Source organism: Crinia signifera, chromosome 11, assembly GCF_055691185.1.
Source record: "Crinia signifera chromosome 11, ASM5569118v1, whole genome shotgun sequence".
NCBI classification, from domain to species: Eukaryota; Metazoa; Chordata; class Amphibia; order Anura; family Myobatrachidae; genus Crinia; species Crinia signifera.
This window is the reverse complement of record NC_139227.1, coordinates 113,625,905-113,653,792: the sequence shown is the minus strand read 5'-3', so window position 1 is coordinate 113,653,792 and position 27,888 is coordinate 113,625,905. Positions and strand designations below refer to the sequence as shown.

General features: G+C 48.0%; 1 protein-coding gene and 1 long non-coding RNA gene across 3 annotated transcripts in view; one reads left to right on the top strand and one right to left on the bottom strand.

Annotated features, from left to right (window-relative positions):
• The window catches only part of LOC146045472 (uncharacterized), a 365,523-nt gene that overhangs the window by 289,387 nt on the left and 48,248 nt on the right, over positions 1 to 27,888 (bottom strand). The window lies entirely within an intron of this gene.
• Positions 21,369 to 27,888, top strand: part of CCDC73 (coiled-coil domain containing 73) — a 94,436-nt gene continuing 87,916 nt past the window's right edge. Inside the window, exon 1 of one of the 2 annotated variants that reach the window (XM_083164303.1) lies at positions 21,369 to 21,552. In XM_083164303.1, the coding sequence (XP_083020429.1) occupies positions 21,418 to 21,552 (135 nt within the window). In that variant the 5' untranslated portion in view covers positions 21,369 to 21,417. The remainder of the gene's footprint in view (positions 21,553 to 27,888) is intronic. The other variant, XM_083164304.1, reaches the window with a different exon arrangement.

Sequence of the window (27,888 nt, the reverse complement as noted above, 5' to 3'; positions counted from 1 at the left end):
CCTTTCTTATCAGTTACCTAGCTCCCCACAGGTGCTGGCAATCATACATTATCCATACCTCCCAGCATGCCCCTCTCCAGGAGGGCACAATGCTCTGTTCCTGGGCTTCCCTGGTAATGTATGATTGCCAGCACCTGTGGTGACACCTTTCTTATCAGTTACCTAGCTCCCCACAGGTGCTGGCAATCCTACATTATCCATACCTCCCAGCATGCCCCTCTCCAGGAGGACACAATGCTCTGTTCCTGGACTTCCCTGGTAATGTAGGATTGCCAGCACCTGTGGTGACACCTTTCTTATCAGTTACCTAGCTCCCCACAGGTGCTGGCAATCATACATTATCCATACCTCCCAGCGTGCCCCTCTCCAGGAGGACACAATGCTCTGCTCCTGGGCTTCCCTGGTAATGTATGATTGCCAGCACCTGTGGTGACACCTTTCTTATCAGTTACCCAGCTCCCCACAGGTGCTGGCAATCCTACATTATCCATACCTCCCAGCATGCCCCTCTCCAGGAGGACACAATGCTCTGTTCCTGGACTTCCCTGGTAATGTAGGATTGCCAGCACCTGTGGTGACACCTTTCTTATCAGTTACCCAGCTCCCCACAGGTGCTGGCAATCATAAATTATCCATACCTCCCAGCATGCCCCTCTCCAGGAGGACACAATGCTCTGTTCCTGGACTTCCCTGGTAATGTAGGATTGCCAGCACCTGTGGTGACACCTTTCTTATCAGTTACCCAGCTCCCCACAGGTGCTGGCAATCATAAATTATCCATACCTCCCAGCATGCCCCTCTCCAGGAGGACACAATGCTCTGTTCCTGGGCTTCCCTGGTAATGTATGATTGCCAGCACCTGTGGTGACACCTTTCTTATCAGTTACCTAGCTCCCCACAGGTGCTGGCAATCATACATTATACATACCTCCCAGCATGCCCCTCTCCAGGAGGACACAATGCTCTGTTCCTGGGCTTCCCTGGTAATGTATGATTGCCAGCACCTGTGGTGACACCTTTCTTATCAGTTACCTAGCTCCCCACAGGTGCTGGCAATCATACATTATCCATACCTCCCAGCGTGCCCCTCTCCAGGAGGACACAATGCTCTGCTCCTGGGCTTCCCTGGTAATGTATGATTGCCAGCACCTGTGGTGACATCTTTCTTATCAGTTACCCAGCTCCCCACAGGTGCTGGCAATCCTACATTATCCATACCTCCCAGCATGCCCCTCTCCAGGAGGACACAATGCTCTGTTCCTGGACTTCCCTGGTAATGTAGGATTGCCAGCACCTGTGGTGACACCTTTCTTATCAGTTACCTAGCTCCCCACAGGTGCTGGCAATCATACATTATCCATACCTCCCAGCATGCCCCTCTCCAGGAGGGCACAATGCTCTGTTCCTGGGCTTCCCTGGTAATGTATGATTGCCAGCACCTGTGGTGACACCTTTCTTATCAGTTACCTAGCTCCCCACAGGTGCTGGTAATCCTACATTATCCATACCTCCCAGCATGCCCCTCTCCAGGAGGACACAATGCTCTGTTCCTGGGCTTCCCTGGTAATGTATGATTGCCAGCACCTGTGGTGACACCTTTCTTATCAGTTACCTAGCTCCCCACAGGTGCTGGTAATCCTACATTATCCATACCTCCCAGCATGCCCCTCTCCAGGAGGACACAATGCTCTGCTCCTGGACTTCCCTGGTAATGTATGATTGCCAGCACCTGTGGTGACACCTTTCTTATCAGTTACCCAGCTCCCCACAGGTGCTGGTAATCATACATTATACATACCTCCCAGCATGCCCCTCTCCAGGAGGACACACTGCTCTGTTCCTGGGCTTCCCTGGTAATGTATGATTGCCAGCACCTGTGGTGACACCTTTCTTATCAGTTACCTAGCTTCCCACAGGTGCTGGTAATCCTACATTATCCATACCTCCCAGCATGCCCCTCTCCAGGAGGACACAATGCTCTGCTCCTGGGCTTCCCTGGTAATGTATGATTGCCAGCACCTGTGGTGACACCTTTCTTATCAGTTACCTAGCTCCCCACAGGTGCTGGTAATCCTACATTATCCATACCTCCCAGCGTGCCCCTCTCCAGGAGGACACAATGCTCTGTTCCTGGACTTCCCTGGTAATGTAGGATTGCCAGCACCTGTGGTGACACCTTTGTTATCAGTTACCTAGCTCCCCACAGGTGCTGGCAATCATACATTATCCATACCTCCCAGCATGCCCCTCTCCAGGAGGACACAATGCTCTGTTCCTGGGCTTCCCTGGTAATGTATGATTGCCAGCACCTGTGGTGACACCTTTCTTATCAGTTACCCAGCTCCCCACAGGTGCTGGCAATCATACATTATCCATACCTCCCAGCATGCCCCTCTCCAGGAGGACACAATGCTCTGTTCCTGGGCTTCCCTGGTAATGTATGATTGCCAGCACCTGTGGTGACACCTTTCTTATCAGTTACCTAGCTCCCCACAGGTGCTGGCAATCCTACATTATCCATACCTCCCAGCATGCCCCTCTCCATGAGGGAGAAAATGCTCTGTTCCTGGGCTTCCCTGGTAATGTATGATTGCCAGCACCTGTGGTGACACCTTTCTTATCAGTTACCCAGCTCCCCACAGGTGCAGGCAATCATACATTATCCATACCTCCCAGCATGCCCCTCTCCAGGAGGACACAATGCTCTGTTCCTGGGCTTCCCTGGTAATGTATGATTGCCAGCACCTGTGGTGACACCTTTCTTATCAGTTACCTAGCTCCCCACAGGTAACTAGATAGCTGTCGCCCAGACAGAAAAAATCCCGCCCTGTGCAAATTTACGAATAAATTGAGAAAATATCGCTACTGACTATCCTGACTCACATCCATACGCAATTCACCAACCATTGAATTATTTTACGAGTCTGTGCAAAGTTCCAGGGCAGCCATCGGGGGGGGGGGGGGAACCAGACAGAAGGGGGCCATGACTAGATTCGAAAAAGTATGATTGTCATAAACAAAGTTCACATTTCCCGCGAAGCAATGTAGAGGTTGAATAGTGTGACCAGTGCTTAGGACACCGGAGGTCTCACCAGTTGTTTCGAGAAAGGGAAGGTGGGCCCTGCATATTTTGTCAGTCCCGGGTCCAACATTTTCTGATGGCAGCCCTGTGTAGGTCTTATCCTTCCACAGCTTTGAGACAGATACCGGCTGACCGAGGCTGGCACTGACATCACACACCCTTCCTTAAAACACCTGGGCATATCTGCCTTTTTTGGGGCACTCTCAGAAAAAGACCAGTAAACACTCCCAAACGCTGACATCCTGTCAGATAAATTGCGAGGGAATTGCAATTAGATGTTTTTGCTATTTCTCATGACCAATATGCATGCGTAGTCCTTCAATAATTGAACGGATCGAACATTCGCAAAATAGCGAACAGGCCTGAATAACTCCCGGCCTAAGGCAAATACTAGAGAGAGACTTAATTGGCAAAAAATGGTACCTCTAGGAAAAAAAACATGGGTTAAACACTGGATGCTATATACATGCAGTGTTACATATTTTACACTAGGTGGCAGCAGAGGGATATAAGTGATAGTTTTTAACTATAAGCGTTTTTGCTCACAGTTAAGTTTAGTAACTATGGAAACATGAAGCTAAGCCTCCAGAATGAGGTTTCCTAAACAAGAATGTGTTTTAAAAATGTGATTTACTGGCTAAAAATTGAAACTGGAAATTGATATTTCGATAAAGCACATCTGTGTCGCTCCACTCGGCCGCACTCAGCCACCGGCCCTTTCACAGGCTGGTAACCAGTATGTAAAATGTATTAACCCTTTGAGTGCCAATGTTGCCGCTAAAAATGCCCGCGTCGCTCACATCAACTGTTCTTTTAGTATAAATGCAGCCAAGTAAATTCATTGACGTTTAGTTAAATATTGCACCCAAAAAAATAACAGTCGCTATGAGCGACGCTGGCATTTTTAGGGGATGTTTTGAGGATATCTCAGAGCGATGTTGGCACACAAGGGGTTGAAGAATGTTTACAGTGCAAAAAAATTTTTTACGCAGATCGGGAATGGCAGTTGGTGTAAATCTCCTATTTGAATTTTTAACTGTACTGCAGCAGCCGCTCTGGTCGTATACGTGTAACCTGTGTTTCATGCTATACCGAGGCATGTGTACAGTTAGGGAGGCCAATCCCGGGATCGGGATCGGCGGGATCCCGGGATTTTGGCCTAAAAAAGGCGGGATTTCAATCCCGGGATTGAGCCTTCCAATCCCGGGATTGCGGGATTAGTGCCCGATAGTAATTTACCGGCAGACAGCAGTGTGGCTGATAGGAACAGTGAGTGTGCTGTAGCGGCATCATGGCGGTGGCCGGGCTGCGCAGCGTGACCCCTGACATCACGTCACGCTGCACAGCCCGGCCGCCGTCATACCGCTAAAGCACACTGTTCTGTACTAGGTTGCCTGGCCACACACCTGCCCGCTGTGCAGCTCATCCTCCCTGGCTGCCCGCTGTGCAGCTCGCCCTACCTGGCCGCCCGCTGTGCAGCTCGTCCAACCTGGACGCCCGCTGTGCAGCTCGTCCAACCTGGCCGCCCGCTTGCTTCAGATGTTCCTGCAACTGCCTGTCACCACCTCAATGTAAGTGACAGTGCAGTGCAGGCAGGGGGATAGTGGTTTGGGATTATTCTGCCTATAATTGATTAACGGTGTGGGCAGTTTGGGGGGGATGGGGACAGCTGTGTGTTTTTTTTTTGTATCAGGGAGGCCAATCCCGGGATCCCGGGAATCCCGGGATTGAGCATTTTTCAATCCCGAATCCCGGGATTGAAAAAATGCCCCGGGATTGGCAACCCTATGTACAGTGAAGAGAATCCTGTAGCTGCTGTACCTCTTGCTCCCACTAGGGGGCAGGTGCAACCACTGGTACTACAGCTGCAGAAGGAAAAACGGTACATGTGAGTTATCCGGACGCCCGATTTGAAAATCGGGTCGGATCGGGCACATCGCATCGCATCGCATGCGACCATCGGATGCGATGCGATGCGATGCGATGACCCGATTTTTCCATAGGAATCAATGTTAAAATGGACTGAGTCCATTTTAACATGGAATTCAATGGGAAAAAGGGGTCCTTTTCATACCCCTACTATCCAAGTGGGCATGGAGTTGGATATAAACCTGTGGCGAGCGTAGCGAGCCACCGAGCCCGAAGCGTGGCGAGCGTAGCGAGCCCCGCGAGGGGACACGGAATACCGTCCCCTCGCGGGGCTCGCTTCGCTCGCCACGCTTCGGGCTCGGTGGCTCGCTACGCTCGCCACAGGTTTATATCCAACTCCATGCCCACTTGGATAGTAGGGGTATGAAAAGGACCCCTTTTTCCATAGGAATCATTTTAACATTGATTCCTATGGAAAAATCGGGTCATCGCATCCGATATCGCATGCGATGCGATGCGATGCGATGCGATATCGCATCGCATCGCATCTGATTGTATGCCTTAACTTAAGGCATACAATCAAAAAATCGGGCGTCCAGATAACTCACAAGTACCGGAAAAACAGTGGCCCTTATTCAGATCTGATCGCAGTACAAATTTGTTTGGAAAATGGGAAAATCCATGTGCACTGCAGGTGGGGCAGATGTAACTTGTGCAGAGAGAGAGTTAATTTTGGGTGGGGTGTGCTGAAACTGAAATCTAAATTGCAGTGTAAAAATAATGCAGCCAGTATTTACCCTGCACAGAAACAAAATAACTCACACAGATCTAACTCTCTCTGCACATGTTACATCTGCCCCACCTGCAGTGCACATGGTTTTGCCCATTTTCCAAACAAATTTGTACTACGATCAGATCTGAATAAGGGCCCGTGGTTGGTGTGGCTTTCTGCTTGTAGCCGTACGGATACTCTGGTTAGTCTAAAGGCCCCATACATTAGGCCGACTTGCCCTAAGGTCAAGTCCGACCCAATTCTCCTGTGAGCTGCCCAGCAGCTCCCCGAGAGGCTCACATGCAATTTGGCACTTGATGGGCCATTTTATACATGTGATAAATCGCTTGCGATTTATCACACGTAACGGGGAGCTGCAGCGGGCGGTGAGGAGCAGTGGGGCGGGTGTTGAGCTAGCGGGCCGGGTGGTGATCTCATCATCAGCGGAACAGCAGGATGCCGGGACGGGCAGTGGGAGGGCAGCGCGTGCTGAGCGCTACACTAGGGGGCGGCGAGTACTGACCACTGCGCTAGCGGGCCGGATGCCGGGTGGTGATCATATCATCAGCGGGATGCCGGGACAGCAGTGGTGGGTATTAGATTTTTAAAATAGCCTTTCAAATGACTGGCCGTTCTCTCAGTACTCACTGCCCGATAGTGTAGCGTTCAGCACCCACTGCCCGCCCCACTACTCCCCGGTCAGGCTGCATTACCCGCCACCACACAGCCCGCTAGCACAGCTCACAGCACCCACTGCCCGCCCCACTACTCCCCGGTCAAGCTGCAGTACCCACCGCCCCCCGCTCAAGCTGTAGAGCAGGCACATGCATACAGGGAGGTCGGACGTGATCTTATGTGCTGAACATCCGACCTCCTGATCTGGTAAGAGGCGACGAGACCACACATCGGATCAGATCAGATGTCACGCACATGCGGTTTTGGCCCGATTTCACACGATTATCGGGCCAGAGTGCCGAAATCGGCCCAAAATCGCATTGTGTATGGGGGCCTTTAGGTAGAATATTTGGCTTTGCGTGCGACTCAGACCTCTAGTAATCGGAGCACGGCATAGTAACATAGTGAAGGAATATATGGAAATATTCCGTACACACAGGAAGCTGCCACACGTCCTATAGGGTAAAGTAATGGTTTATTCTGCTGGGGACAGTTTGTCAAGGTTCTGATAGGAGTCTCTGGAGGAGTTATACATAGATTTCCTGTAACTCCTTTGATGGTTATGATTAGCTTGTCTACCCTATTGTGCAATACGTTGTGTCTATATATACTAATCTATAGAAATAATGTACAATATGCAGTTTTACAAAAGTCAACATTTAAGGTCGGAGACAAGATGTGGACTTGATAGAATACTGCAGCATTAAGGCGCCCGGGCGATTTTAGGGCTATTTATAAGTGAATAGATCACATAGAAATTAAGCACACGTCGCCCCGTGAGTGTTCTATGAGCTGCTGGCCATGCCCCCTGTCCCCCTGCCTCTGTGCTTAGACCATGCCCACCCTCCTGGAATGTCCTCGAGGGTCCCGCAAATCGGGTCTCCCTCCCGGCCCCTCGAGAAGAAGGGCAAGTCTCCCGCATCACCTCTGGACCCCACGCTCCCCACGAATTTCATGGGTCCGTGGAGAGGGAGCATAATTTCATCTCCTCCCCCAATCGGCGGATCAGCAAATTAATGCGGCTGACTGTCATGGGGGCGGGGCTTGGCGAGATCAGCCTCGTCCCACCCTCGACACGCAGCCTCGAGGGGTGATAGAAAGTAGGCAGGTATGGCTTAGATGCTGTTCGTACTGACAAGCGGGACACGGCCAGCTGCGGATGGGATGTGAGACAGTCCCATAAAAACAGGGTCTATATTGTGCCCTTATATAAAGGAATGTGTGGCTGAAGGTACTTAGGGACGTGAGGGGGAGACAGGCGGCCAGGTAAAGCCAGGGATTAAAGAAAAGGAAGTTGCAAGTCAGATTGAATAGACAGGTGCGGCAGAACAGGGCCTCGTGCCTTGCTGTGCCCTGTGTGGTGGCACATGTTGCACCACCCTAGTTATTGCCCTGCCAGAGACAGAATCTGATAGTACCCAATCACAGGGTTGCCGACTTTCAGCAAGACTTTGGGGGGCGTGATGTCATGCGGGGTTAAAATGACACATTTGTGACACTTTAGCCCCGCCCCCTCCTCGGAGATCCGCAGATCGGGTTAAGGGCCCCATACATCAGCAATTAATTGTGACAATTTTCAGATATGGAGGTGATTGCCACAATAATTTTAGATGTGTGGGCTCCCCCTTTTGGCAATCCCAATCAAAATCGCCAATCGATTGCTTAATCAGGTTTTTAAACATGTTTAATAATCTGGTATTATCTGCGGATCTTTTTTATATGTGTGGGCATTCCCAATTCGTCTTCTTCATCTATTTACATTATGAACAGCTGAAATGACAATCGATTGGGGCAATTCCCAGATATGAAGATGCAATCTTTAGATGGAAAAATCTGCCGATCACTGAAATAAATCTGTAATGTGTGGGCAAAGTCAGATAGATTGTAAAATCCATTTATCTGGCCAAAATATCCCTATATCTGAAAATCCATAAATTGTGATTGCTGATGTATGGGGCCCATTATTTAAACACCACAGTCAGGGGGCGAGCGGGGGTCCCCCAGAATCCGAAATTTCTCGTAACCCTGCCCAATCAGGTCCTAATGATTCACACCCAGCTGATACAGATGCAGCCGGTTTGTAACGGTATGGCGTAACATCGGTAAGACCTCAAGATCAGAAAACAATTCAGGTTTAATCTTACCTGTTAAAGACAACTCCTTTATGTTGGTGGTCTTGGTGCAGTGTGCCAGCCATTCACAACCCCCCCCACACACATAATAAAAATGTAAAAAAAAAACAATAACCGGGTAATTCAGATTCCGTCACAGTACTCAGGATTTTCTCCTGTAATGCAAAAAGATTAAATATATATTACAAAGAGTGCAAAGATAAAAATATTTTCCTTATGTGCAAGTAACTTTTATGGCTGCTGCAGGGACCTACTGGGAAGTGACTGCCAAAAATAATGTGGATTTGAGGTTGGAATCAGCTCTCTCCGTTTCTTATGATGTGTGAGCTGAATGATGACTGGATATCAGTAGTGCTCAAATAACGATTCCACCTCCAGATCAGCTCAACGGCGATAGGACCTTCCAGCATCAAACTGTGTAAGAAGAGTCTCGGAATTTATTTTATTATAAAATTATATATTTCGGAATCTCTCAATCACTTAATTATTCCCATTCATATAAGATGCGAAATGCGGTACAGTATTGGTCGACAGGAAAAAGGCCGACATATGAAAAATGTCGACATGCATTAGGTCGACATGGCCAAAAGGTGGACACAAGTAATATGTCGACATGAAAAAGGTCTTATGTGTTTTTATTTTCATGTTTAAAAAACAAAAATAATATCCACTTGGAGACTATAATAGTGTACTGAGCATAGCGAGGCCCCGTCCCGTCGACCAATAGTGGTTGACCTAATTACTATGACCCCTACCCCTCATTTATTCGTCTTTACAGTTGTGTGCGCACATAGGGCCAAGAGGGCCTGCGACTGTCGGGACGTCCCAACATTTGTGACCGCGGCCCGTTCTCGGGCCGCTCGACTGATATTAGTCATGCAGGATTCAATGTCCCCCCTGCCGAGCGCTGAAAAGGGGGCGTGTGTGCAAGAAACGGACGTGGATCGTCAAGATATAGCGACTGCTTTTAAAGTCGGGCCCGTTCTGCCGAGATGCCAGTTCAATGCTGTTGGGAAAGGCAGCATTGAATAGGACCCTGCCGCTACTTCCGCCACTACTTAGTGGCAGGTATGTCAATCAGTGTTGCTTCCTAAGTGGACAATTTGATTTCACAGAAGGGTGTTGTGTTGTTTAAGTGTTTATTCTTTTGAGCAGTGTATATACATACCTCCCAACATGACCCTGTCCAGGAGGGACACAACGCTCTGCTCCTGGACTTCCATCTTGATGTATGATTGCCATCACCTCTTTTAACATGTTAATTGATAAGAAAGGTGACTCCACACAGGTGATGGTAATCATACATTTTAAGGGAAGTCCAGAAACAGAGCACTGTGGGATGGATTTATCAAGCAATATTTGCGGTTAAATCTCCGAAAACATCTGTTTTCGGGGGTTAATCGCAAATATGTAGTATCCCCCAAATGTATTAAAGGGGCTCGGCAACAGGAATCTCCGATCCCTGCTGCGATCCCCCCCTTCACCGCCGCCAGCCGCATCCCCCATAGGTTTCTATGGGGGATGCGAAGCTGTCCGATGTATCAACATCGGGCAGCCCGGCATCACACCCCTGGGCTATCGCCATTCTGATATGGCGATAGCCCATTTTAGCCTAAGGCTACACGTTGCACTGTCGAGCGGGGCAGTGCGGTCACAGGGGTCAGCAGGGGTCAGCGCTAGGGTTACCACCTAGTCCCTTTAATTCCGGACACATATTAATTACACAGGTTCTGTGGCTGGCTGACTTCAAGACTCCACTTCACCTGATTTTAAACTGCCACAGAACCTGTGTAATTAACATATGTCCGGAATTAAAGGGACTAGGTGGTAACCCTAGTCAGCGCATAACCGCGCATGCGCTGACCTCCCAGCTTCCGGGTTAGGGCTTCGCAGGGACGGGCTCCTATCGGAGCCCTGTCCCTGCGCCCTCAATTTGATAAATCCTGGTGGTATCAGATGATACCGCAATGCGATGGCCGGCGGTGTCATCACGCCGGCATCGCAATATAATGATAAATACGCCCCTGTCTCCTGGAGAGGGTCATGTTGGGAGGTATGTATATATAATGTGTGTATGTTTGTATTTGTACTGTAAATAATGGACAACACACACACATGCCCACACACACACATGCCCACACACACACATGCCCACACAACACATGCCCACACACACACAGCGCGAGAGCTGCGTAAGTGGCATAGCTAGTACTATAATAGAAATGATGTGATATAGATATTTGTACTTTATGCACCCATTCGCTGAGCTGCGGTGACAGATTGCCCTGTGCTCTGTGATTAAATGCATATTAGTGACTGCCCAGGGCATTGGATTATTATGATCTTTCCTTCATTACAATATGAAGCAGTGCGGCCGTATAATTTATAAGACAATACAGACATCACTTTGTAACTGACCGGAATTATTCTGCTTTATGGATGGCGTCCTTTAATTTTGCCTTTCATGGATTATAAAATTGCTTAATATCTGCTGAAGGGAATCACTGGAGAAGCAAATAAAGATGTTGGCCCTGGGTCACGGTATCATTTGTGATACTGGAGAAGTGAGCAGGCTCATTTGTCCCAGCCCATGATTGATAACTGGACGGGATAAATGGAGTAAGCTTGGCTTATAGCTTCATGAATGGAGGCCTCCTACTCAATTTAAGCATGAAGCGTACACAGGGTTGTGGCTGCAGGTTAAGTGAAACACCTTAAATAATTAAAAAGCAAAATGCTAGTGCAATATCTTTATTCTGTGTCATGATCCCTATTGTGCAGTACAAACTAGCAGTAAATACTTCAGAAAGTTGTCCCTCACATCGGACTGTGGGCCCAATTCAGACCGAATCACTGCAACACGATGCGAGCAGATGTGCATGCTTACATAACCGCTCGCATGTGTCCGCACAGAGGAGAAATCTATCACCATTTAATGATATTTCCTCTGTACGCTCTATCCTGGGTGCCTCATTAAGCAGGGTATAGCGGGTGCCTCATTAAAGAGGGTGCCTCATTAGCAGGGTACAGAGGGTGCCTCATTAGCAGGGTATAGCGCAGGGCTGGGCAATTGCGGCCCTCCAGATGTTGAGGAACTACACATCCCAGCATGCCTTGCATCAGTTTCAGCATGGCCACATAGCAAAACTAATGCAAAGCATCCTGGGATGTGTAGTTCCTCAACATCTGGAGTGCCGCAATTGCCAAGCCCTGGTATAGCGGGTGCCTCATTAAAGAGGGTGCCTCATTAGCAGGGTACAGAGGGTGCCTCATTAGCAGGGTATAGAGCGTGCCTCATAAGCAGGGTACAGAGGGTGCCTCATTAGCGGATTAAAGAGGGTGCCTCATTAGCAGGGTAAAGAGGGTGCCTCATTAAACAGGGTAGAGAGGGTGCCTCATTAAAGAGGGTGCCTCATTAGCAGGTTATAGAGGGTGCCCCATTAAACAGGGTATAGAGGGTGCCTCATTAAGCATGGTATAGTGGGTGCCTCATTAAAGAGGGTGCCTCATTAGCAGGGTACAGAGGGTGCCTCATTAGCAGGGTACAGAGGGTGCCTCATTAGCGGATTAAAGATGGTGCCTCATTAAAGAGGGTGCCTCATTAGCAGGGTATAGAGGGTGCCTCATTAAACAGGGTATAGAGGGCGCCTCATTAAACAGGGTATAGAGGGTGCCTCATTAAGCAGGGTACAGAGGGTGCCTCATTAAAGTGGGTACCTCATTAGCAGGGTACAGAGGGTGCCTCATTAGCAGGGGAAAGAGGGTGCCTCATTAAAGTGGGTGCCTCATTAGCAGGGTACAGAGGGTGCCTCATTAGCAGGGTACAGAGGGTGCCTCATTAGCAGGGTGAAGAGGGTGCCTCATTAGCAGGGTGAAGAGCGTGCCTCATTAAGCAGGGTATAGAGGGTGCCTCATTATCATTTTCTCCTCTCAGCCTCATGCACCCACAGTGTCATTCACCCTGAACCCTCTCTCCTTTTCTCCTCCTTTGAGTCTCACTCTATCCATCTATACTACCCCTACCACCTCCGTGTCGCTGCAATCTACCGCCCCCCTGGCCCTATCTCCCAATTTCTTGACAACTTCGCTGCCTGGCTTCCACACTTCCTCTCCTCCGACCTGCCATCTGTCATTCTTGGTGACTTTAACATCCCCTTGGATAACCCCGCTGATCCTGGCACCTCCAAACTCCTCTCTCTCTGCTCCTCTCTTGGCCTATCTCAGTGGACTACCTCTCCCACCCACATCCAAGGACACTCCCTCGATCTCGTCTTCTCTCGCTCTTGTTCCCTTACTGACTACACTATCTCAGCTTTTCCTCTTTCTGACCATCACCTCATCTCCTTCTCCCTCACTGCTTCCCCCTCTCCCACCCCCCCTCCCAAGCACATTGTCTCACGGCATAACGTCAACACACTTGATCTTGCTGCCTTCTCAAACACGCTGTGTCCTCTTCTCGCCCCAATCGCCCTCATGTCCTGCCCGAACCTCGCTGCCTCCCTCTATAATGACACCCTATCTTCGGCATTGGACTCTGCCTGCCCTCCCTCCTCTATCCCTCTTCGATGCTCCAACCCCCAACCGTGGCACTCACCTATCACCCGATTCCTTAAAAAGTGCTCTCGCACTGCTGAGCGCTTCTGGAAGAAATCACGCTCCCTTGCGGATTATCTCCATTTCAAATTCATTCTTTCCTCCTTCAGCTCTGCCCTTGCTCTGGCCAAGGAATCCTACTTTAAGTCCCTCATCCTTTCCCAATCATCCAATCCCCGCAGGCTCTTCGCCACCTTCAACTCCTTGCTCTCCCCCCCTCCTCCAGCTCTTCCGTCCTCCATCGTAGCCGCTGATTTTGCTACCTACTTTTCAACCAAAATCTCCTCTCTCAGGACTGCCATCACTGCTGCCATGACCTCACCCTCTCCCTCCTCCCCTCCTACATCTCCACTCCCCTCCTTCCAACCCCTGTCCTCATTTTACCCCACCACTGCTGCTGAAGTCCACTCTATCCTCCAATCCGCTTCTCCCTCCACCTGCCCGCTCGATCCTATCCCCTCCAATATTATCCGTCGTCTCAGTCCATCAGTCTGCTCTCACCTGGCTCACCTCTTTAATCTTTCCCTATCCTCTGGGATCTTCCCTTCCTCCTTCAAACACGCTCTTGTCTCCCCAATTCTCAAAAAAACAAATCTGGACCCCAACTCTCCATCCAACTACAGGCCCATCTCCCTCCTCCCTTTTGCCTCCAAACTCCTAGAACGTCTGACCTATAATCGTCTCCTAAGCCACCTTACTGCTAACTCCATTCTAGACCCCCTCCAATCCGGGTTCCGCCCTTTACATTCCACTGAAACTGCCCTGATTAAAGTCACTAACGATCTACTATCGGCTAAATCCAAAGGCCTCTTCTCTATCCTCATCCAGCTTGATCTGTCGGCTGCCTTTGACACTGTTGACCACCCTCTCCTGCTCAACACCCTCCGCTCCTTTGGCATCACTGGCACGGTCTTCTCCTGGTTCACCTCATACCTCTCCGATCGCTCCTTCTCCGTCTCCACTCCGAGCTCCTCCTCTCCTACTACCCCCCAGCCAGTCGGTGTTCCCCAAGGGTCAGTCCTTGGCCCTCTCCTCTTCTCCCTCTACACCACCTCTCTGGGCACCCTCATCAGCTCCTATGGTTTTCATTACCACCTTTATGCTGATGATACCCTAATCTATCTCTCCTCCTCCGACTTATCCCCATCACTCCTGTCCAAGGTGTCCGAATGCCTCACGGCCATCTCAGCCTGGATGACCCAACGCTTCCTGAAACTAAACATGGCTAAAACTGAACTTCTAATCTTCCATCCCCCGAACATCCCCTCTTCTCCCACTATCTCCATCAGCATTGGTGAAACCGAGATCACGTCCACCGACCAAACGCGCTGCCTCGGTGTCATCATTGACTCCTCCCTCTCTTTCACCCCCCACATTCGTGCTCTCTCACAGTCTTGCCGTTTTCACCTACGCAACATCTCACGCATCAGACCATTCCTCTCCACTGACGCGACCAAAATTCTCATTCACTCTCTTGTCATCTCCCGCCTTGACTACTGCAACATCCTTCTCTCTGGGCTACCTCTCATCCGCCTCGCACCTCTCCAATCCATTCTTAACGCTGCTGCTAGGCTCATCTTCCTCTCCCGCCGCTCTACCTCCACCTCCCCCCTCTGTTTATCTCTTCACTGGCTCCCCATTCCTTTCCGAGTTCTCTTTAAACTCCTCACCACCACCTACAAGGCTCTCTCCTCCTCCACAGCTCCCTACCTCTCTTCACTGATCTCTATCCACACTCCCTCCCGTCCTCTTCGCTCCATCGCTGACCGCCGACTGACCTCTCACCTAATCACCTCCTCCCACTCCCGTGTCCAAGATTTCTCTTGCGCTGCCCCCCTGCACTGGAACAACCTCCCGCCACCCATCAGGCTATCTGATTCCCTTACCTCCTTCAAGCGCTCCCTCAAAACCCACTTTTTTCGACTAGCCTATCCCTCCTCCTAACCTCTTTTGATCCTCCTATCCTGCCTCCGTTCCCCTCCATTCCTACTTATCCTATTGTATTTTGTTCGTCCACCCACCTATTTTTAGTATGTTAACTCTTATGAGCAGCGCCCTCCTTCCTCACGTACTCACCCTACCTCATTACCTCACCTGTGCTCCTGTCCTGTTCTTCCCTTCCTCTACTTCATCTTCAGTCTCCTTGACAATTTTGAAACCTACTTCTGAACTGATGCTGATTTTAGTTCTACCAGCTATACCCCTATTTATACTGTATCTTTCAACACACCCTGTACGTTACCTTGTAATTTGTTTTTTTGTTTGCTATGTACAGCGCTGCGGACACTTTGCGGCGCCTTATAAATAAACGTACTACTACTACTACTAGATGGGTACAGAGGGTGCCTCATTAGCAGGGTAAAGAGGGTGCCTCATTAGCAGGGTACAGATGGTGCCTCATTGGCAGGGTACAGAGGGTGCCTCATTATCAGGGTACAGAGGGTGCCTCATTAGCAGGGTGCTATCAGAAGTGGGGAAAGTAATCTTATGTTCAGCAAAGCTATACAAAAAGAAAAGGAGAAAATCCTGTAAATTTATGTCGGTTTTAGTAACAGATTTGTATAAATTATGAAGCAGTTTGTTCCTTTCCCCCCAATAGGTTGATATGAATAATTCTCATTAATGCTTTAACAAAAGATTAACAGTCTCGGAGGTGGTTCGGGATGAACAATTTTCTGTCGCATACAGAAAGATTTTCACAGAGGTTAATTTAATTTCATGGTTGATTACTAGATAGCTAATAAAAGATTTATCAAACGAAAACATTCAAAATAAAGTCTGAATCCTATAGTAAGTATCATACACCACTGCTGCTGGGTTTAATTAGGAGACAGTAATAGGGACAAAGGCCCAAAGTATCAAATATAAAATAGCGTTTTGATTATATTAATTCAAAATATTATTTCTTGTGATTGTCATATCATATGAAGACTGGGAATTTTGCCGGTGCAATGGGAGATGGTTAACTTCAGGTGGTAAGGAGGAAATCTTTAACCACGAGTGGTTTGGCCGGAAATTTTTCGGGCCGCAGAGGGCTGTCCCGGAAAATTTCTGGGCATACCACCATATTAAAGGTGTGCGCCAGTGGTGCCTCTCCAGGCACCCCCCACCTCCCCTCCCCCCTCACCTCTCCGACGATCCTACGCCGGAGCTCCCCTGCCCACCACTCAAGGGGTTAATTCTGGGTGGCAGGGTTGAAGTTTCGCCACTAAAGGCCCATACACACTGGGTGATTTTGAGCTGAAAGCAGCTCAGTGTATTTACCAGCAGATGAACGATAAGGTGGACAGTTCTCCATAGAATCCACCCCGGGAAAAATAACTCAGATGGGCTTCAACGTGCATACACAATGTGCGATTATCAGCCCAGCGATTTTCCCCAGCATCACTACCATGTGTATGTGTGGCCGCGCAATTCACAGAGACCCTTTGTTACCAGTGAAGCAAAGTAACCTTTTAAGTTTCCTATCCAGTAGAGCGCCATGGCCTTTATTCACATGATTACAACCCATTGCGCCGATAAATCGCGTGAAAAGTGTCACATCGGTACTCTTTACCTAGAAGGGCGCCCATCGCATGCACTAAAAAATCGCATGCGATGCGACCGACGCGATGCCCGCGATTTCCCATAGGGAACAATGTTAAATGTCCCAATTGACCCGATTTTCCTGTTCAATGTCTCAATTGACCCGATTTTTCCATAGGAAACAATGTTAAATGGCCCACAGAGGCCAAATAGGCACCCTGAAGTGTGAAATGGCCCCCACAATTGTTAACGCCACCCCACGATCAACGTCAACCCGAAGCGTGGCGAGCACAGCGAGCCCGCGAGGGGCGGCGGTAAGCGTCCTACGACCTTTTCATACCCCCACTATTTACGTTGGCGTGGAGTTGAGACGCGGACACCTTCACAGGTATACGCGTCCCCTCGCGGGCTTCACAGCTGTCCGCTCGCCACGCTTCGGGCTCGGTGGCTCGCCACACTTTCTATTCTCAACTCCACGCCGACGTGGATAGTGGGGGGTATGAAAAGGTCGTAGGACGCGTACCGCCGCCCCTCGCGGGCTCGCTGCGCTCGCCACGCTTTGTGTTCACGTTGATCGTGGGGTGGCGTTAACAATTGTGGGGGCTATTTCACACTTCAGGGTGCCTATTTGGCCTCTGTGGGCCATTTAACATTGTTTCCCATGGAAAAATCGGGTCAATTGAGACATTGAACAGGAAAATCGGGTCAATTGGGACATTTAACATTGTTCCCTATGGAAAATGGCGGGCATCGCGTCGGTCACATCGCATGCGATTTTTTAGTGCATGCGATGGCCGCGATGGGCGCCCTTCTAGGTAAAGAGTACCGTCACATCATATGTTTTATCTTCGATTCCGATGCGCAGTGCCGCACGCATCAGATCCGGATACAGATTTTTTGTTAGTGCCATTATTAATAGATTCTAGAATAGCCAACTACCGATGATCCTGAAATATACCGTAGTTCCCATCATTCTACACAAAGTTCACATTTTTTAATGTCCATTATTTCTACCGTTAGATTAATATAAATCCGCTACAGCAGTTTGACAAACTCCGCCATTACAGCCCAGGTATTAAGGATTTCCGTGCCTGAGATAGTAATTAAGGGCCCAATTCTGCCTTGCGGTCCATGGCGTACTCGCACTGGGGACCGATGTTTGCACTCTGCGCATATTTGCATGTGCAAGGATGTTGCAAAGTCTTCCAGGCGCTCGCACAGGAAGGCGGGATGGAGCCGGGCAGGGAGCGCACGCATGGGGACGCCCCGGCGTTTCCTGGGCATACCTACAAAAACGGTGGGTGCGCCCAGGAAAACGCTGCATGTCCCCACGCGAATGCAGTCAGGCCGATGGCATCCGGGGGACGGGGGAGAAATTCGATGGTCAGCGACTATTGAATGATTTCACCCCCCGTACGCTCCTCTGTGAATGTTTGCACAAAACAAACATCCCTTGGCAACGCGTGGGGAAATTCGCATGGTGGCGGGGGCAGCCATTCGCTTGCCTGGTGGCTGGCGTTAGAGGTCTCGCTAAGCAGCAGTGTAAGAACAGGCGGTGGTGTGAGGAGTTTATTATGAAGATGGTGAATAATGGTAAATATGGAGGTTTCCCGGGGGAGCTTTGGGCCAGCACCCCAGGAATAAGGTACAATACTGACCACACCCCAACCCTGCTGCCACTCTCCCAGGCCCAGTCCCAACCACACACAGCCACCCGCGGGCGGCCAGAGGGGCGGAGCCACACAGCGCGGTATGTACTGCTCCATAGCGCCGCGGTATGTACTGTACTGTGTAGTGATGGGTAGTTCGTGAATGATTAGTTCAAAATGAACTAATCTTCAAAGTGAACTAAATCGTTCAGATCACTGCTCTGGCAAAGATTAGTTCATTTAGTTCACCAGGAAGTAAAGCAAGTGGGAGGTGTAACACACAGACAGACAGAGCCCAGCAGCTCCATAAGGCTTATTTACTGGATCTTTACTTCCTGAATCTAAAGTTAAAAGTACAACAAAGCCCAGCAAATAAAAATCTAATAAAATATAAATATGCACTGCCTAGCCAAAGTCTATGTGTGGTGTGTCTGTGAGTGAGAATGTGTGCTCATGCTGCTCACCTTTATGTGATACTATCATTATATGATTAGTTCAGATGTCCAAACACTTGCTGCTGCTTCTGGTACAGGGTCCTGAGCATACTGCTGTGCTAAATCTTCTGCTGGGATCTGTGTAGGAGCTTCTGCAGCAGCCATGTTATCAGCTCTCATGCAATACTCAGGAGGCAGTACATGGTAGCTGCCAAAGATGGCAGTGCTGAGCTCACACATGGTCTGGACTCTGCGGATCCAAATGAACTACATTGTCCTGATGACTCATGAGTCCTGCAAATAGTTCAGTAGTTCAATTAGTTCACTGATCATACAGATCCCTGAACTAATCTCTGACTATACACCATAATGAGACTGTACAGTACCTGTGAGCTACCATGTGTGGCACTGCTGTGCTCAGGCACATGTATTGTGTGTATGCAGCCACAGACACAGTGCTGGCTGCTGCATGTTATACAGTATACTGTAGTAGCTCTGTTTACTCCACAGTACAGTCAGAGATGGATATGTATGAACCTTCATGATGCATACAGTGGAGCAGTTGCCCCTAGCAACCAATCAGCAACTGGTTACTTTGCAAAGTCTCTACTTTATCTCTCTCTAAGGTCAGTTACATTGGGGCAAGGGGACATGTTTTTTTTCTAATTACTGTATTTTAAAAGCAGAAAAAATTTGACTTTATAAATTACTCTGAATTTGGATATTGTACTTGCATATTATGGAATGTAAAATAATAACCACAATGGGATTAATATTGCAGAGCTAAACAATAAACATGTCACTAGAAGGGTGCTGTATAACTTATTGCTTTTCTAAACTAGAAAATAATCTGATTTATTAAACATACAGTATATGATCACTCTAACAAGACTATAACTCCTACAATGAGCTAGTATTACAATGCCTGCTCTGTGTGTCATAATCTAGTCTAGTTCATCTAGATCCATGCACTCCTCTCAGTCTCTGAGTCAGTGATGGAATAATGAACTAGATGAACTAGATGAACTAATCTTCTGATCTAATCTTTTGGGTGAACTAGATCATAATGAACTAGTCACCAAAACGAACTAGATTTCCCATCACTAGTACTGTGTGTGCGCCCCGTGGACGGGGGCTGACAGGACGGGGCGGGGGACGCGCGCTCCCGGGAGGTTATTGCGCGGGAAAACAGCTGAGGCTGCCGCCGCTGCGGTTACGGTGGTGACCGGGGCTCAGCTCTGTGTATACCCCGCCAGCTGAGCAGCCCCGGGAGCGGGGGTGACGGGGGCTCGGCGCTGGACACACTGACTGCGTCCATGTAAAAAGGAAAAAAGGTATATGACCAATGTTGCGTAGTTTTGCCATCGATGGGGGAAATTCAGGTGGTTTTCTTCCCACCATCGATAATGAAGCAAAGCACATTTTTTTATTTTTACAAAGTGCTAATAATGGCCATCCACCATCGTTGATTTGAAATCATAGATGGTTTTTGGCCGATGTTAAATACTTTTGCCATCGATGTGGGAGAACCACAGGGTTTTCCTACATCGATGGCAAAGGAGAACCGATTTTTTAATTTTTTTTTATTTAAATGCCAAATTCTTTTGCCATCGATATAACAGCAAAACGCCCCTACTGACACCCACTAACCCCCACCCCCATGTTTTAATTGGCCCACAGGTCAATCCATCAAACACAATGGATGACCATCATTATGTAAAAATATTGATGGTCATCCATTGCATAGTTTAGCACTATTGAATTGCCATCGATGGCAACCATCGATGGCAATGGCAACGATGGCCATCCCTAGCTTCGGGACGGAGCATAGCTCCTCCCCAAAACTGGAAGCCCCTCCCCCACATTTTTATTAACCCTCGGGCCATTCAGTCAAAGATAATGGATAACCATCGATAGCTAAAACTGTCGATGGTTATCCATCACATAGTTTATGATTATCAATGGCTGGGTGCAGTATTGCCATCGATGGCATCCATTGATGGCTACTACACTGATGGCCATCCCCACAAATTGTCGGGACACTGAGCTTAGCTCCGCCTCCAGCCTCTTATTTACCGAAAACCATCTGTATTGTAAAGCAGGGGTGACCATCGATAGTTCCCATGCAGATGGTTTCACTTTCACACCACTGAGGTTACCCATCAATGGTGCATCAATGGCAACTATCGATGAGTAACGCACCGATGGCCATCCGATCCTGGAGCCAACAGCATTCGTCCCACAGATGACTGGGGCTGGAGAGTCTGGCTGTGCTGGGGTGGGGGAGGGCATGGCAGGGAGGGCTGTATGTGTAATGTGTATATATGTTTGTTAGTGTACAGTATGTGTGTAGTAGGACAGTCCAGGTTTTCGGGTACTGTTCTGGAGAGGTAGCGAGAGAAAGCTTTGAACGCAAGGCATATTCGCAGACCCCGAACATCTGGGAAGGGGCCGCATTCAGACCCCCACCGGTCGGAATCGGCCCCCAAGTGTCTTCTAGCAATATTGCTAAAAATAAGAATAAATACAACTCAAACGTTTTCTTTGCAGTGTCCTTTGGAGATTATATTAACAGGAGTATAAATATTGTTCTGCTCTGAGCACTGTCCTGTATAAAGTCCCATTTGTGAGTTGTTTGCCTGTGGATAACACAAGTGTAACCTGGCTTTTACAGGCCGGTCTAGTGATGGATAAAGAAGAGTTGGAGATGGAGAACACGTCCTATACATTGAAAGTGCCTTCGGAAACGCTGCTTCCCACCCAGTTTTTTGAGTTTAGAACTCAATTGCTGGAAGCTGTGGAAGAACTACGGATGGCGCGAGTAGGTGACATCTTCTTTTTCCCTTTTCTATAATTTTTTTTAAAGCATACTTGCCTACTCTCCAGGAATGGCCAGGAGGCTCCCTTACATCGGGTCCAACTCTGGGCTCCTGGAAAGGTGGACAAGTCCCCCACAATGGCTGCAGCCTCCTGCAGCCCCCCTCAGTGGGTTGGGATCGTTTGGTCTACAGCAAGTTGGTCAACAAGCATTAGGTCGACATGGGACAAGGTCGACATGGGTTTAGGTCAATAGGTCGACACAAGCATTAGGTCGACAGGGTTTTTTTCACAGTTTTTTTGCCCGAATGTTGACACAGTTAACATGGACACAGTTTCCAATGCACCGCATCCCCTCGCAGCGCTCGCTTTGCTCGCCATGCTTCGGGCATGGTGCCTCGCTGAGCTTGGCACACTAATTCTCCCACCACGCCCTAGTGGAGGCTTGAGCATGAAATACCGCCTGTCGGCACATGTCGGCTCAAAAAACAGTGAAAACCCCCATGTCGACCTTTTGACTGTTGACTTAGACCCTGTAGACCTAATGCTATGACCTGTCGACCTTGTCCCATGTCGACCTACTAGACCCATGTCGACCTAACGGTGTCGATCCAATGCTTGTCGACCAACTTGCTGTAGACCCAATAACCGTATCCCCCCCTCAGTGGGGTTCCCTGTGGACCAGATGACGATTCGTTGGTTGGCGGTCCGGGATACTCGGCCATGGGAATGCCCAGCGTTTTATGGGCGTTCCCATGGAAATCGCCTGATGACGTGGTGGGCGCTGAGGGTGGGCAGCTGACATCACTGGATGCCAGCTGTCCGCCCGTTTCCTCCCGAATGTGCACTCATATCTAAGAGACCTGGGAGTTGCTTTTGATATGGCGACCATCGAATGATCTGGGAGTTTCCCCCTGGCCTGCGAATCGATGTTTATATAAAACATCCATTCGCATGCCAGGCGAACGATCACGGCGTGCGAATGGGGGGCGGCCACCCCGGCATTCGCAGGGCGCCACCTGGTGGACTCCCAAGGTTGCGTATACGCAGCCTTGTGACTCAACTAGAATAAGGTCCATAGATCATTTCATTTTGGTGACCGTTTATTTTACCGCGGGAATTTAAAGTAAAAGAAGTGTTTGATTGAGTATTATGAAAACTTGGGCTTATTCTGTAGGAGGAAGATTGTAACTTAGAAATGAAATCTTAAAAAAAAGTGCCAATCAGCGTTTCAGACATTGTGAGCGTGAGCTGTTTTTTATTTTGTTCCTAAATCAGTTCTGGGTCAGGAACTAAAAAGATTCAACAATTCTCCGTCCAGCTTGTAAAACTACAGCCTGAAGCAAACATTTCACAGAAGGCTTGACACTTTGTAAAGGTTACAACTGGTAAATAAACATCAAATGACTCATCTTTTATTATTATGATGGTGTTTATATAAAAACACTTAAATGCTTGTAGTCCTAAGGCATGTAATAAAAAGACAGATTTTAAAGGTCTTTTTTTTCTCCCAACACTATTTCTCATTTCATATAATGTAGCTTGGAAGCCTATTAAACTATGTATTTTATCTTGGCAGGAAAAGTTTTTGAAGTTTTAATGCATCTGGCTGTATTTGAGCAACTTGACTATTTAAAGGACTATTAGAACTTTTGTGGCCACGCAATAGTACAGTACAAATTATGCCACAGTAGCACATTCTTATACACCGCATGTAGATCCCCTGATTCATATTGCAGCACATATGAGTACACCTTATTCACATTACGACACACAGTAGTGCCCATTATTCATGTGACGCCACACAGAAGTGCTCCTTAAGGTGCCCATACATGTTACAATTATTGTACCCAAAATTGGATACAATATAGCATCTCATCGCATCTCGGTTTGGCGATAAGATGAGATGAGATCTAGTTCAAAAAGTATGTGCAGCACATTTTTGTACTAGATCTCATCTCATCTTATCGCAAAACCGAGATACGATGAAATGCGATATTGTATCCAATATTGGATACAATAATTGTAACGTGTATGGGCACCTTTAGTCAAGTCACAGTGCACAGTATAACTCTTCATACTCAATGCCCACAGTAGTGTCCCTTGTAAACATAATTTGAACAGTATTAGTGTCCCTTACACATAGGGCCTGATTCTAGTTGGCTTGTAACGCCGACCCTGCTAAACGCTGAATGTCCGCGCAGCACTGCTAATGGATGTTTTGGTCACTGATCATCGAATGATTTCGGTAGTGACTTACTCTCTGGTGACTTAGATTAGCGGCGCCCTGCTCCAAGAACAGGGTGGGTAGCTGAAATCCGCCAGAAGAAGGCAGGTGGCCGCCCTGTTCGCATGGGTACGCCCAGCAGTTTCCTGGGTGAACCCATAGTTTTCGTGGGTATGCTGCCAAAGCCCCCTGGCTGCCAACACCACCCCCCCCCCCCCCCCCCGGTGCGAGTGCCTCAGAGTCTATCACCCCATATTGCCCATAGTAGTGGTACTTACACTGGAGATCAGGGGGGAGTAGGGTAAAGAGGGAGGGTCCTGACATGAGGGTCCTGACATGAGGAGCTGCGCTTTGTGTTGCCGGCGCCACTGCCTCCCATACAGCTTGTCATGTGAAACATAGAAACATAGAATTTGACGGCAGATAAGAACCACTTGGCCCATCTAGTCTGCCCCTTTTTTTAAACATGTTACCTCAAACCATATTTGATCCTTATTTTTTTGTAAGAATATCAATATGCTTATCCCAAGCATGTTTAAATTGTACTACTGTATTTGCGTCTACCACCTCTGTTGGGAGGCTATTCCACTTATCTACTACTCTTTCTGTGAAAAAATTCTTCCTCGCATTTCCCCTGAATCTTTCTCCCTCTACTTTCAGTGCATGTCCTCTTGTTCTGTTGCTCCTCTTCCTGTGAAGAATGTCTCCCACCTGTACCTTGTTAAAGCCCTTGATATATTTGAAAGTTTCTATCATGTCCCCCCTTTCCCTTCTCTGCTCTAAAGTATACATATTAAGATCTTTTAGTCTTTCCTGGTACGTTTTGTGATGTAGGCCATGCACCATTTTAGTTGCTCTTCTTTGTACAGTCTCTAATGTATTTATATCCTTCTGGAGATATGGCCTCCAGAACTGAACACAATACTCTAGGTGAGGTCGTACCAATGACCTATACAGTGGCATTATTACTTCTTTCTTTCTACTGCTGATACCTCTCCCTATGCAACCAAGCATCTGACTTGCCTTCTTCATTGCTTTGTTACATTGCCTACCTGCTTTTAAGTCCCCTGAAATAGTGACACCTAGATCCCTCTCTTCCTCAGTAGTTTCCATTATAGTGCCATTTATACTATATTGAGTCTTTGGATTTCTGAGACCCAAGTGCATGATTTTGCATTTTTTGGCATTAAACTGTAGTTGCCATTCTCTTGACCATTTCTCTAATCTGCCTAGATCCTCAATCATTTGTTTTACCCCTCCTGGTGTGTCTACCCTGTTGCATACCTTTGTGTCATCTGCAAAAAGGCTCATTTTACCCTCAATTCCATTTGCAATATCACCAATAAAGATATTAAAAAGCACCGGTCCAAGTACAGATCCCTGGGGTACTCCACTTGTAACCTTTCCCTCCTTTGACTGTACTCCGTTTACTACAACTCTCTGTTTTCTGTCCTGCAACCACGCTCTTATCCATTCAACTATCTTAGAATCCAATCCCAAGCTTTCAAGTTTATTTAACAGTCTGCGATGTGGGACAGTGTCAAAAGCTTTACTAAAGTCTAGATAAGCTACATCTACAGCCCCACCTTGATCTATTACTTTAGTCACCCAGTCAAAAAAGTCAATAAGATTTGTTTGACATGATCTTCCCCCAGTAAACCCATGCTGTTTTGGATCCTGTAAATTGCTGGTTTTGAGATATTCTACAACTCTTTGTTTTAAGAGTGTTTCCATCAATTTCCCTACTACTGATGTAAGGCTCACTGGTCGATAGTTGCTTACCTCTTCCTTGCTTCCACTTTTGTGCAGTGGGACTACATTCGCTGTTTTCCAGTCCTCTGGGATTACTCCAGTAGCTAGTGACTGGTTGAATAATTCTGTTATTGGTTTTACCAGCTCCCCTTTAAGCTCTTTTAGTATCCTTGGATGTATCCCATCTGGCCCCATTGATTTATCCACTTTCAGTTTTGAGAGTTCTGTGAGGACTTTCTCCTCTGTAAATGTACTTGTCTCTCCCTCAGTTTTCTGACTATACTTGCAACTTAACTGTGGCCCCTTCCCCTCTCTTTCAGCAGTGAATACTGAGCAGAAATAATTATTAATATTATCTGCTATTACATTGTCCCCCTCAAGAAAACTTCCACTCTCTGTCTTCAGTCTAATTATTCCACTTTTTGTTTTTCTCCTTTCACTTATATACCTAAAAAAAGTTTTCCCCCCTTTACCCACTGACTGGGCCATTTTCTCTTCAGCCTGGGCTTTTGCACATCTGATTACCTTCTTAGCCTCCTTCTGTCTAACAAGATACACCTCTTTGTCCTCATTCTTCTGCGTCTGCTTAAATTTCTTAAAGGCCAACTTTTTTGCTTTCACAATACTTGCTACTTTTTTTGCAAACCACAATGGCTTTCTTTTTCTTGTGTTTTTCCTAACTCTTTTGACACAAAGTTCTGTTGCTTTTAGAATTGCACTTTTTAATTTTTCCCACTTATCCTGCACTCCTTCCAAGTTCTTCCACTCTGCCAAAGAATCCCTTACAGAGTTTCCCATCTCTACAAAATCAGCCTTCCTAAAATCTAACACCTTTGTTTTTGTGTGCGATGAGTCAGTCTCTGTCTTTATTTTGAACCATACTGCTTGATGGTCACTGGATCCCAGATTTTCACCCACATTTATGTCAGATATTCTGTCACCATTTGTAAGTATTAAGTCTAATATTGCGTCCTTACGAGTGGGCTCCCTCACCAATTGCTGGAGGGATGCTCCTTGCAAGGAATTCAGCATGTCCCTACTTCTGGTGGAACTTGCAACAGGCAGCTCCCAGTTTACATCAGGTAGATTAAAGTCTCCCATGATTATCACCTCTCCTTTTAATGCCATTTTATTGATGTCCTGCAATAGGCTCTTGTCTAGTTCCTCTTCCTGACCTGGAGGTCTGTAGATCACCCCTATATGAAGAATCGCCTTCTCCCCTGTTTCTATGGTCACCCAAAGGGCCTCCGTTTTTTCTTCAATACTTTGTAATAAGGTAGTCTTTATATTTTTTTTCACATATATTGCAACCCCTCCTCCAATTTTTCCCATTCTGTCCTTCCTAAATAAAGTATATCCTGGTATAGCTATGTCCCAGTCATGATTTTCATTGCACCATGTCTCTGTAATAGCCACAATATCCAGTTCATCCCTTGTCATTATTGCAATTAGTTCTGGGATTTTATTTCCTAAGCTCCTAGCATTTGCACACATAGCTCTTTGTCAGGAGAGCCGCCGGCGGCACGCAGCGTGTCTCCTACTCACCGCTCCGTGCGCGTCGGCGACTCTCCTGTCTGGCGCTGGGTCCTGGGCGGCAGAAGGGGAACGCAGCGGGGAGCCTGTAGCTGGGACTCTCTCAGTGCGGGCGGCGCCGGTCTGATGGACGTCAGCAGCGTCCAGAGGCTGGCGGCGCCATCTTGGTTGAGGGCTATGCAGGATTGGGCCAGGGAATGGTGTTCAGCCCACTGCACCGCTGTGGCCAATGGCAGCATCTCCCTGGGGATTTAGGGAGGCTGTCAGGAGCTATCTGGTGTCAGTGCAAAAGAGTCTTCAGCCTGTCTGTTACTCTCCTGCCTTCTCTCGGTCCTAACCATCGGTTAACCCTGTGAAACCTGCTCAGCTACCCCGTCGGCAGTTTCTTCATCCAGCCTGCTCATTCTCCGTCTACCTGTGCCCAGTTACCTTCATCGTCTTCTGGCTACCCTCCCAACCTCCATTCCATACCAGCGGTATTGTACAGCACCGTATTGCCGTTATTCCCCAGTCTTTCACCGGACTTTTCCAAGTTATAGCAAGTTGCTTATTTTGTTCCCGAATTGCCTCAAAGAAGTATTTGAGTGCCCGTTGTACAAGAGAAGTATCTATGTACATACATGAAACCATCTTTTATTAAACCGGCTCGATTTAACCCTACGCCTGCTGCCTCCAGTGTGGTACCTGACACTCACACGAACCCATCCAATCCCATTCCCGTGACAGTTTGCACTGACCCAATGGATTCGAGTGGGTCTCAGGGACTTCCAGTCGATGTGCTCCAAAGCATTGTGGCTCGTTTAGAGCAATTGGAATCCTCCCAGCAAC